Source organism: Thamnophis sirtalis, unplaced genomic scaffold, assembly GCF_051295495.1.
Source record: "Thamnophis sirtalis isolate CommonGarterSnake01/CBP01778 unplaced genomic scaffold, rThaSir2_p1.2 scaffold_2, whole genome shotgun sequence".
Taxonomy (NCBI): domain Eukaryota; kingdom Metazoa; phylum Chordata; class Lepidosauria; order Squamata; family Natricidae; genus Thamnophis; species Thamnophis sirtalis.
In genome coordinates, this window is record NW_028261382.1 from 80,010,788 (window position 1) to 80,023,354 (window position 12,567).

A 12,567-nucleotide genomic window follows, 5' to 3' on the forward strand; every position below is an offset into this window, starting at 1 on the left:
CACTGAAGTTTTAAATATGATGTTGGATAATCATTTGTCTGAAGTGATGTAGGGTTTCCTACCTAAGCAGGGGGTTGGACTAGAAGACCTCCAAGGTTCCTTCCAACTCTGTTATTCTATTCTATTCTATTCTATGTTTGATCTTAAACTTACCAATGTTGAGAAATAGCATGTCAAGGTATGACTAGGCTATAGTTACACATAGGTACAACCAGGTTAGGCATAACAGCACAAATTAACATTGATATTTTTTTTAAGAAAAAAAATCTTGTTCCTTTCTCCAGTGCTCCTGGAGAATCCAAAACAATGGGATCAAAAGCTATTCAAATTGCTACACCGAACCTCATCAAGAATCAAAACCTGCCCAAAACAAGTGGAATCTTGCTTCTTTGGCCAAACACGTAGCACAAATACTTCAACTTGTCTAGGTTGTTATTATGTTTTCAAATTATAATTTGCACGCTGCTGAGATGGAGAGTCAAAGCATCAGCGGCAACCAAGGCATTAACTGTGGAACATAAAGAGATCACTGTTCTTCATCTACAAGAAGAAGAACACTTTTTGAGTCTTCAGGTCCTTAACCTGATGGAACCTCCTCTTGTAGAAGAAGAGCTAGAGCAAACTTGTCTATGATGTCCTTAATTCCATCTGGTCTTTCTTTTATCCCAGTGGTCTGATCAGCCATGTGTTCAGCATCTGCTTCAGAGGGACAGCTATTATGTCTATTCACAACAGGAACTGAAGGAGAAGCTTTACCAAGAAATCATAGTCTTCTTCGACAGAGGCAAAGTGAGTCTGTAACAGGTGTCCTCACCCTTGAAAGGGATGGGGTGGACATGATTTGTGTGTTACTTAATTTGGTCTTGGTGGAATTTCCAATTAATAGGGTGGCTTCTCTTGAATTATTTGTTTTCACATAGTTGTTTTTACAACTATTTATTGATAATGATACGTATTGTCAAGTCATAGTCAACTCCTAGTGACCACATAGAGCCTTCTCCAAACAGCTACTCTGTTTCCCCAAAAATAAGACCTTCCCGGGCAATAAGCCCAATTGGGCTTTTGAGAACATGCACTAAAATAAACCCTCCCCTGAAAATAAGCCCTCTCCGAAAGTATTGCAACGTAGCAACAGCTATGAGGTGACCACACTCGCTGCCTTCTGCACCTCAAAGATAATAAGGCTTCCCCGAAAATAAGGCCAAGCGCTTATTTCAGAGGTCAAAAGAAAATAAGACCCTGTCTTATTTTCAGGGAAACATGTAATCTCAGAGAGTCCTAACATACCTTCATCTTTTTTTTTCCAATCCACAAAGGTTTTTCTGATCCTACCACTGGTAGGTTCTTTACTCTTGGAAAGATAAAGCAGTATATATATTTTTTACAATTCAAAACACTGAGTACCTATGATGCATGTGAAGGACTAGGAAAACATGAAACTCCATAACTTATTCTGACATATATGCCATCCATACAAAGGCTTCAGTTAAATGTACATGGCCATCCAGGAGCACAAAGGTGGATCATGCAAGACTTGATGGAAAAACAGAGGAAAGGCAGTTTCAGCACTTAAAACCCACCAGAATCAACTTAGAAGATCACAAACAATATGAAAGTAGAACTAGAAGATCAGAAATAGTACGGAGTAGCCATATAGAATATACTTTCATTCATTGATTTTCATGAAAATGATCTCTTTTATCTCTTTTCCTTTTAACTCCTTGAAGATGTGGGAGAAAGCCATCCAGCTAAGCAAAGAATTGGCTGACATGTACGAGAACAAAGTCTTTGACTATGAGAGCCTGGGCAATCTCCTGGTAAGAGAAGGAGGTCTTTCATTGTCTACTGGGTGAGAGGAATGTCAATCGTATGGATCCCAAAGCCATTTTCTTATGTTCCTGATTGAGAGACAAGTAATAAATTAGAAGCTTGGAAAGAAACATTAAAAAAAATCACAACCCAATCTACTCTTCTTCTTTTTAACATGTATGTGCAGAAAAAACGGGCCACCTTCTATGAGAACATCATGAAAGCAATGAGGCCTCAACCAGAATATTTTGCTGTTGGATATTTTGGCCATGGATTTCCTTCCTTCCTTCGGGTAAGAATGCTAAGTGGGTCTCGGTGGTGGTCCTGAATAACCCTGGGATGTAGCCTACAATCCTGTAATTATGATTAACTTCCATCTTTAATCCAAACGGACAGGAGAATGTTTGATTTGGGGTAATTCTTCATCTCTGAATAAGTAGCACAGATACACCAACTGTGCTTCGTCCCACCGATAAAGGGTTAACTAAAATGCCATTATCTAGTAACGCATTTAGGTGAGTGTTGCTGCAGGTAGCAGCAAGTTTTGCTTTCACTGTTCATCCAAACTCCTTGTTATTTTTCTGTTAGCCACAGAGAAATAGTTGTGGCTTTCTCAGAATGTATGTATGTATTGCACAATTTATATACACCCCCTCCTAAATGGCCTTAGAACTAATACAGACTAAATCAGTGTTAGCAAATCTTTTCGGCACCAAGTGCCAAAACGGAAGCGTGTGCATGCCAGAAACCGGAAGAGCAGCTGCCCAGTGCACATGCGTGTGCCAGGCAACTGCTCTTATGGTTTACGGAGTGCACATGCGCATCAGACACCCGGTCTTTTGATTTCTGGCGTGCATGTGCGCTCAAAGACCAGCTAGTCAATGCGCATGCACATGCCGGAAACCGGAAGAGCAGCCTCCCAGAACACACATGCGCACTGAGTGGCTGCACTTCCAGTTTCTGGAGCTCCCACACATGTGAAGACCAGCTAGCCAGCGCCCCGGAACCTGAAAGAGCAATGGGCAACGGCTCGTGTGCTCGAAGAGATGGCTCTGCATGCCACTCCTAGTCACAGGACTAGGCTGAAAACAGAGAGAAATGCTAGTACAGCATAGACCTTGATTTAGAACCATTTGTTTATTGACCGTTCAGGATTACGACGACACTGAAAAAAAGTGATTTACAACTGTTTTTCACACTTTTCACACTTACAACTCCGGCAACATCCCCCTGGTCATTTGATCAAAATTCAGGTGCTTGGCAACTGGTACGTACTTGTGACAGTTGCAGTGTCCCAGGGTCATGTGAGGAAATGAACAACTGTAGCAAGAAAGGTTGTAAAATGGGGCAAAACTCACTTAACAACTGTCTTGTTTAGCAATTGAAATTTTGGGCTCGGTTGTGGTTGTAAGTTGAGGACTGCCTGTAGTTCCTGATTTGTTTTTATTTCCATGCAAAATTAGTTCATAAATACATCTACCAACTTCTATTCTCTCTCCTTGATATTTAGTGAAGGTATTTCTCCATATTTACACAATATATTTCGCCAAAATGAGATAGGAATTCTGGCAACAAAAATGCTAGTACATTCTTCCTGGAATGATGGACTTGGAAAATCTTAGCACTATATCCAGAATTGAAATATCTGGTGTAATCTAGACTTCTAATAAGATGGACTTCAGAGCTGCGTTTTATAGATCTTTGTGTGAGCAAAGAAAAAGAAGGTCTTGGGTTTGAACGTAGTGCAAAATATGTTTATCTCTCTATATTGTCGGTTATTCCATTCCAGGACTAACTGCAAAGGTTTCCTGTTTCTGAAGCCAGTTTCTCTGTGATTCTCATTTTAGGTTTTGCACAACGCAAGCAGTATACAAGTTATCCAGCAGGGTTTATTTTATTTTATTATTTATTAAACGTATATAGTGCCCATCTCAATCTAAAATACAACTCCGGGCATCTTGCAATTAAAATCATAAATAAATATCAACCATATTAAAAATATTAAATACATTAAATAGAAATGTAAGATCAGTATAGAAGCAGTCTTTTCCTAGTTAGTCCATCAGCCATCTCCAACGACGAGCATCTCCATAAGACCCCAAGCTTAGCAACTTAACTCAAGACTTGCCTACTTTTAGATAATAATTGGGAAATAATTTGGTATATACAGTACCTTTGAACAATTGGAATGCTGAGAGTGTGTTTTAGACTGAAGCCACCCCAAACCGAACAGTGTTACCCACAAAACTCAATTGCTTGAAGTGCCCCATTCTGTTTTCCTATTGTCCCCAATGCGGAGAATGTTGTGGTTCTTCCAGTTTAATTTCTAATACTTGCCTCTTTTAGAACAAGATGTTCATCTACCGTGGAAAGGAATATGAAAGGAGGGAAGACTTCATTGTGAAACTGCTCACCCAGTTTCCAAATGCTGAGAAAATGAGCAGCACCGCCCCGCCAACAGAAGATGTCAAAGCTTCTCTTAAGCAATGTATCTTTTGGGAAGGAAGAGAGTTTAGGAGCTAAATATTTATTTATTTATTTTATTTAGTTTATCAAACATGTATAAGATAACCCGTATAAATACAAACATGGAAATGAACAAAGGAAATGAGCACAAATAAATGGGGACAGTAGGACAGGGACGGAAGGCATGCTGGTGTGCTAATGCATGCCTCCTTTACAGACCTCTAAGGAATGGGGTGAGGTCCATGGTAGACAGTTTAAGGTAGAAGCTGTGGGGGGGTTAGAGGATGTAACAACGGAGTCTTGTAGAGCATTCCAGGCGTTGACCACTCTCTTGCTGAAGTCATCTTTTCTGCAATCGAGTTTGGAGCAGTTTACCTTGAGTTTGTATCTATTGTTTGCCCAAGTATTATTGAGGTTGAAGCTGAAATAGTCGTTCGACAAGTAGTGTTGTAGCAGACAATTTTGTGTGCTATGCTTAGGTCAGACCATAGGCGGCGTAGTTCCAGGTTGTCCAAGCCCAAAATTTCGAGCCTGGTGGCATAAGGGATTCTATTGTGAGCAGAGGAGTGGGTGACTCTTCTCATGAAATACCTCTGGACGTGCTCAATTGTATTAATGTCCGATAAACAGTGTGGATTCCAGACAGACGAGCTGTATTCGAGGATTGGTCTGGCAAAGGTTTTGAATGCCCTATAGATAACAAAGTTGATATGGAGAGTAGAAAACTGGCAAAGTTGATAATGGGAGGGTTGAACCAGTCTTGACTCACTTCTGGTATCAGAAATGGACTATACAGTGTATTGCCATTGAGATTCAAATGGTTTGCTTGAAGTCCAGCATAAACTAGGCATTAAAGACAGAAGTTGGATGCCTGGATCCAAAGCAGGACTTGGAAACCAGCTGTAAACCAATTTGGATTTCATTTAGATTCCCTGCTAAGTTCTGAGAATTTGAAAAATGTCCAATTTCCATTATTCTGTTGCTCGAAACAGATTAATGTCATAGATTGCATTGTTGGATTTTTATATAACCAACTTGTGGCTTATTATTATTATTATTTTCAAATGTCTGACTTCCCCACTCCTTTTTCCATTTTCCCAAGGTTGACTTATTTGAATTGTCATTTAGGTTGTTTATTCTGCAAGTTGGTTGATATTTTATTCTTACAGTTATTTTATTATTTTAGTATTACAACTACCCCAAATGAGATCTGGAAGTGTTCATATTGGAGAAAGATACTCAACACCAATGTTAATATGTCAGGCTGTATTCACACAAAAAGCTTAACCTAGTTACCCAGGTTTTGCAATGGCTAACTATCCATTAGCCTGGATTCACACAATACCATAAGACACATTCTGAAATAACCATAGTTGAAATTTATCAAGCTTAGCATGTCTGAATGCCACCACTAGGATTATAACTTACTTGGTTTAGTGCATGGGGTAAAACAGTTGTTGTGATTGTAGCCCCTCCTAAGTATTCATTTTTCTTTCTTAATGAGGAACAGATCATAGGATCTTCCTGTCCACCTTCTGGTCACCTTCTTGTTCCTTTTTTCCCCTTAATTTGTATATACAGACATACAGTGTTTCCTAGTTAAGCCTGTCATGAACCTTCCTCCAAGCTACAAAGACAAGCCTGTTCCAGAGCAGATTCTAAAGTAAGGATACACCTCCAACTTATTTCTCTGCATCTAGAAAGAAATTACTTAGCTAAGGGCTGCTTTGCTCTGTTTTCATAAAAACCAAAATTCAGGAAGACTGACCTCTACATTCTTGATGGCTGAAAGTGTGAATTAATCTGTCCCCATCGTAGAAGTCAGGTCTAGTTGTTTCATAGGGAATGTATCTGGAACTACGATTTTGAAGTGTTTAGGTCAGGGGTCACCAACCCTTTGGACCTCAGAGACCACTAAATTCGTAATTTTAAATCCCGCTGACCACTAATATGATCTGCCTAATGACCGGGCGTGGCTAGGTGGTCATGTGACTGGGTTGGCGTGGCCAACTTGATGCCACTCACATCAAGGGGCGCCTCACTGGCCTCTACTCACACCTCTCCTCCCAGCCACTCTTCACCTGTCCATTTGGGCTCCTTAGGGCCCCAACAGGAAGCAGTTGTTGGAACTCAGCAGCCGTCACGAGAAAGAGTTGGCAAAACAGCTGGCTCAGTCCTAATTGGATCTGACCGAGAAGGAGGCTCAGCAGAAGCACCTCATTGGGGACTACAAGCAGAGGCTTTCCGAGCAGAGGGAAGACCTGTGGGAGTGCAAGGCCAGGTGCTGGCGCCTGGAGGCTCAGCAGGCTGAGATGGTCAGCCAATTCCAGAACCTGATACAGTCCCACTGGAATGTAGCACTTCCCTCCAGCCTTTGCCCAAAGTCCCTCACCAGGAGGCTGAAGCAGACCCCAAGTTGGAATTTCTCCCCCCCCTCCGACCCACACAAAAAGACCCCAAAGGGGGAGACTCTCTGTAGCAACACAAGCATTCATTGCATGTATCTGGCCCAGGAGTCACAGTTTGAGGACCCCTGATTTAGTGCAATATAAAAAATGCAAAAAATGTTCTGCAGACCACCAAAATTTTCTCGTGGACCACCAGTTGGTGACCGCTGATTTAGATGGAGCATCATATCAGATCATTTAAGTAACCTGATTCTTATATGCCACTAGGCCATTGAATAAAATGCAGTTATTTAGCCAAAATTGAATAAACCCACAGTCATGTAGGAAATTGAATGAAGTATCTATGTAGCGTGCATTCAGGTATTCTCCTGCTTTCAATATCCACTCACCTGGATTGTTATAGCACTGATATCAGACTTAGATTTTGGGTGTTGGCTGAAATTTTAAGTTGTTTTCATCTGCTGCTTTAGCTTTTATAGATCCAACGAAGTGCAACAGTTCCAATACTCCCGGCCTTTCAGAAAAGGAGAAAAAGATCCCGAGAATGAATTTGCAGTGAGTCATTTCTTCTCTGCCTTCCCTGTCATTTTTTTCCTTTCATGGTGTGACACACCATGTTTTTCATATGTTGGCTTTTTTAAACTTGATTCTTTGGTTCCTCAATTTCAGAGGATTAAATTCTTGCATTTTGGTACAAAACAATAGGACATAATTATCAACAGTTATACAAACCCTAAAATCTTTACTCCTACAAAACCCTTTGTCCAGAGATGGAACACAAGTCTGGATTATTTTTGTTGGTAGGGTTGCATCCTTTGGGACCTTAACAAATTAAATGGTATAATAGTAAAGTGAATGGGGAATAGATAATAAGATAGTTTCATCCCCCAAAATATAATGATCTCTCTAACTTCAATTTCAGAAGAATGGTGGGAAGAAGCCTATTTTAAGTCATATGGGAAATGTGATCTCCTTATTCTTTGACTACAACAAATTGTCCAGCTTCACTTTTATTTAATATTTGCCTGTGCTAATTAGCAGTGGGTCTTGAGCAACTCTTATTTCAAATGAAAAACATCAGAGAACTTTAAAATATTTTAGAACATCTTTTTTCCAATGGATCTGATCTCAATATAGGCTAGGTCTTTACATGAAGGCCACCCAACTCCTTACTCTTCCCGATTTCATTTTATTTTTAGGTTCTTTGAATCAAGTAATGAATGTGCAACTAGGTGCAGATATAAGAAGTAAGATATTTTTGAAAAAAGGGGGGAAAAAGATAAAATACTAGACAACATCCTTAGAGAGACTAAGCAGTTGTTTCACTTTTCTGGAGAATACTGGGTGGATGACTGCACCCAACTTGGTAGTCAATATTGATGAAAGCATCATCCCCTGATTGTCAACAAATTTGACAATCCCTGGCCTCCAATAATGCTGCCATGTCAGATTATGAGTCAAGCTAACAAAATGGCATTCCTGAATACTGTACAGGTTGTCCTTGACTTACAACAGTTCATTTAGTGATCATTCAAAGTTACAACATTACTGAAAAAAGGGACTAATGACCATTTCTCACACTTATTGCAGCATCCCCATGTTCATGTGATCAAAATTCAGACTGTTGGCAACTGACTCATATTTGTGACCTTTGCAATGTCTTGGGATGATGTGATCCCCTTTTGCGACCTTCTGACAAGCAAAGTCAACGGGGAAGCCAGATTCACTTAACAACGGTGCTACTAACTTAACAACTGCAGGGGTTCACTTAACACTTGTGGCAAGAAAGGTCATAAAATGGAGCAAAACTCATTTAACAAATGTCTCACTTAGCAACACAAGTTTTGGGCTCGGTTGTGGTCTTAAAGTCGAGGACTACCTGTAACTCAAACAAACCATGCTATGATTTCGTAGCTCCCACTACATCATGAGCCACATATTCAGTTTTTGCCTAGACTAACATGTCGTATGAATCCAGACATAAATTCTTGCATTAGATTGATTTGAGGGAAAATGAGCTTCTGATTCTTGGCCCATCATTCTGCTGAGGAAGGGCTAAGAGAGAATATTCCTTGCATAGGTATAATATAAAATGTACATACTTTTTTTATATCTTGTTCCTTTTTGTGCTTTTTCTCTTCTTAGACTATGTGGATAGAACGTACCACCTATACAACCGCCTACTCTTTCCCTGGAATCCTCAAATGGTTTGAAGTCAAGCAAGTCACTATGGTGAGAAGCTTTCATTGCCATCTCTAATTCACTGCCATCCCCAACTTGGTAGCCTTTAGATGTCTTAAGTTTTCAGCTAATTTTTGTGAGTTTGTGAGCTAAGAATCGGTTGTAGCCCACCAGCAGTCAGTGGAGCTGGCAGCAGATTCGGACAGTGAGGAGGTTGGGGAGGAACATGAGCCAGTCCTGGAGCCTGGGGAAGGTTCTGGTGAGGGCTCTGTGTCCAGGGCTGTCTGACAGTTATCAGCTGCCTTCTGAGACAGACATCAGTGAGGCAGAAGAACAGCTGGAGCCTGTTCCCTGTGTGTGCATGTGCAGAGTTGCCAGACGAAGGGAACAGCTAAGGAACAAGGGTTGACTTGGGAGTAAGGCCACAGGTGGATGGTAAATGGCCCTCCCAGGGGAAATAAAAGAGGAGCAAAAGGGGAGTGGAGTTTGCAGGAGACAATTAGTTTGCGTAATTGGTTCGTGACTCTCCGAGACTCCTTGCCAAGTTTTACAGATATCAGCCTGTCAGCTCTCCAAGCTAGATAAGGTCTGTGATTGTAAATGCTCCTTTGAAAGACTTTTGGATGTGAATGAGCAGAATGAAATGAAAGCAGAATTAATGAAAGGGGTTTTTGGCAGACTAGGGAAAGCTTGATTTATTGTGTCATTTTTTTTCTTCCACACCTTCTCCTTTGAAAAGTTCAAGGAACCTTTATCGATTTCTTACCCGCCTTCCCAAATGTAATCTCTCTATGTGCCCATGAGGAAGTGCTTATGAATAAAGAAGCATTCAAGGGCAGTTGGATACACAAGCAGTTGGATAGCGCCACAGTTTTTCTGTTGTCCCCTTTCTGAACGAACTGTTGGGATGATCGGTAATTAAAGGAAACAAATTCCATGCAAAGTTTGCTAAACTGGGCTTTCTTTTCTCTCCCCACTCCCTTCTACACTTAATATTTAATGTCAGTTTGGCAATTATATGGACATGTCCAAATAATTTAGTAAAGTGAGATTTTTTTTTTAACTCAGAAATGGGAAACTGATACCTTCCAATCCCACAGAGAAAGCCACAGCTGATTTACTGCATTTATTACAGTTTATTTTAGTCCTTCCTCTTAATGTACATTTATTTTGGCCCTTCGTCTAAATGTCTGCATAGTATCACAATCCTTCAAGGAATCTAATTTGGCCTAAGGTTACTCCAATGACCTTAGAGAGGGTTAACATTATTGCCCAGAGGATCATTGGTTTCCCTCTCCCCTCTTTGGAAGAGCTTTATAGATCCCACTGCCTTAAGAAAGTTCAAAACATCCTTAAAAATCCCTCTCATCTTGGGCACCCTTTTTTTGAACTATTACCATCTGGCAGATGGTACAGGACAATAAAAACAAGGACAGATAGGCTGAAAAATAGCTATCCCAGAGCAGTAACTATATTTTTTTATTAAAAATTTAAAAAGCTTTTACAAATATTTACCTCCCCTTCCCCAACCTCCCAGAGCAAATACAGGGTATAAATCTTTAACAATCATATTCTAAAGTAAACTAACAGACTTTAGCATCATCCTCCACTTGTACTTTAACTCCCCTTTTGTTGAGCTAACTTAAACAAATTATATCATCCCTTGCTTCTTCAATCATAAGCTATCTGGAGTTTCTTAATCCCATATTTATTTTGAATATAATCAATTCATCTTCTCCACCCCAGGTTATATTTCTCGTCTGAGTAATCCCTGAGATATGCTGATATTTTAGCCATCTCTGCTAAGTTTGTTACTTAGTGGGGAAAGTTGATTTTCTGTTGAAATTTTCATTGCTTAGCATCCATTATTTCATTGTAGTCATAACTCATTTTCGTGGTGCTTTCCAGGAGGAAATCAGCCCCTTGGAGAACGCCATTGAAACCATGGAGCGGACAAATGAGAAGATCAGTAACTGCGTGCAACAACATGCTTGGGACCGAGCCCTGCCTGTCCATCCTCTCTCCATGCTCTTGAATGGCATTGTGGATCCAGCAGTAATGGGTGGTTATACCAACTACGAGAAGGTTGGTTGTTTCCTTGCTCTCTGTTGTAGGTCACACAAGAATCTCGGGAATGGGACAGTTGTGTCAGTTTCTTAAAACAGAGAGGCAGAGTCATAGAATCTAGCTACATGAGTACTATAGATATGAGAGTACTGATATAGATACTATAGATATCAGTACTATAGACATCAGAGAATTTGGGGGGGATCCTTGCAGCAGCTGGCACTAAATTTAAGGGTGGAAGTCAAAGGATTTGGTTTCCATTCATTAAAGCATTCCTTTTCTGTAGTAATAGGTACATTTTGGTGAGCTATGGACCTCATTCATTTTATAATAATAACTTAATAAACTTAATTAGAGAGTACTTGACATTCTGGAATTCTAATTTAAAATGAAAAGGAACAAGGGAAGGGATAGACAGTAGGCAAAGATAAACTCTAAAGAAAAGGACAGGTATAGGAGGTTTTGTCTAACTTGCCCTCCTCTGTTTTTCCTCTTTACTGAAATTTCACCAAATGTTGTCCATTCAGATATTACATAGATCAGTGATGGTTAATCTTTTCAGCACCGAGTGCCAAAACTGGAGCACACACGCACCAAAGTGCCAGGACCTGGAAGAGAGCAGCACCAGCCATCTGCTGTCTTCTGGGCTCCACCCCAGCAGTTAGCTGCTCTTCCAGGTTCCGTCGCGCACATGCATGCCAGACAGCTGATCCATCATGCATGCGCATTGGCCAGCTGCTCTCTTTTGGGATCTGGTGCATGCATATGCATCAGCCAGCTGGTCTGGCACAAGAGCAGCTGGCGATAGCGCAAGTGCACACAGAGAGGGCTCTGTGTGCCACCTCTGGCATGCATGCCATAGGTCGCCATCATGGATATAGATAGTGTCTCAAAGGTGCTTTTTGAAAAGGCAACTGGACTTTCTTTGTTTTTTCCTTGAAGATGCTTCACTTCTCTTCCAAGGAACTTCTTTATTTCTCAACTTCTTGGATGAGAAGTGAAACATCTTCAAGGAAAAACGAAGAAAATCCAGTTGCCTTTTGAAAAAGCACCTTTGGGACAACTATGACCTTGGATGACTGACAATCTCCATAGATGCATATAGATAGTGATAATCTATTGTGGATTCTCTACCCACAATAGGAATGGCATTTTTTTAATGTACTTTAAAAAAGTACATTTAGAAATTATTTGAAGTTATAGGGGCATTGAAAAAGGCGACTTACAACTGGTCCTCACACTTATGACCATCCCCATGACTACAGGATCAAAATTATGACCGTTGCTCTGTCTCGGGGTCATGTGATCACCATTTGCAACTTTCCCAGTTGGAAGCCAGATTTTTCTTAATGACTACGTGATGCCCTTAATAACTGCAGTGGTTTAAAAACCACATGATTTAACAAGTATGATAGCACAGATCATACAATCAGACACAATTCATTTAACAACTGCCATTGTTCCATTGTTTAGCAATGGGAATTCTGAGGCCAACTGTGATTGTAGGATGACTATCTGTACATATGTTTTATATCACCATCCTATCCAATCCAATTGAAACTTCAATTCAATTCAAACCTTTATTATCAAGAGTACAACGTGTGAACGATCAGATTGGCTGAGCCTCCCTTCGTGC

At 40.4% G+C, this 12,567-nt stretch overlaps 1 protein-coding gene across 1 annotated transcript in view; it reads left to right on the forward strand.

Moving 5' to 3' along the window:
• DOCK5 (dedicator of cytokinesis 5) overlaps window positions 1–12,567 on the forward strand; it is a 134,223-nt gene that overhangs the window by 104,222 nt on the left and 17,434 nt on the right. The window contains exons 38-45 of the mRNA XM_087706193.1: window positions 670–789; window positions 1,728–1,817; window positions 1,997–2,101; window positions 4,156–4,297; window positions 5,857–5,938; window positions 7,154–7,238; window positions 8,829–8,915; window positions 10,773–10,949. Of these exons, the coding sequence (XP_087562319.1) occupies window positions 670–789; window positions 1,728–1,817; window positions 1,997–2,101; window positions 4,156–4,297; window positions 5,857–5,938; window positions 7,154–7,238; window positions 8,829–8,915; window positions 10,773–10,949 (888 nt within the window). The remainder of the gene's footprint in view (window positions 1–669; window positions 790–1,727; window positions 1,818–1,996; window positions 2,102–4,155; window positions 4,298–5,856; window positions 5,939–7,153; window positions 7,239–8,828; window positions 8,916–10,772; window positions 10,950–12,567) is intronic.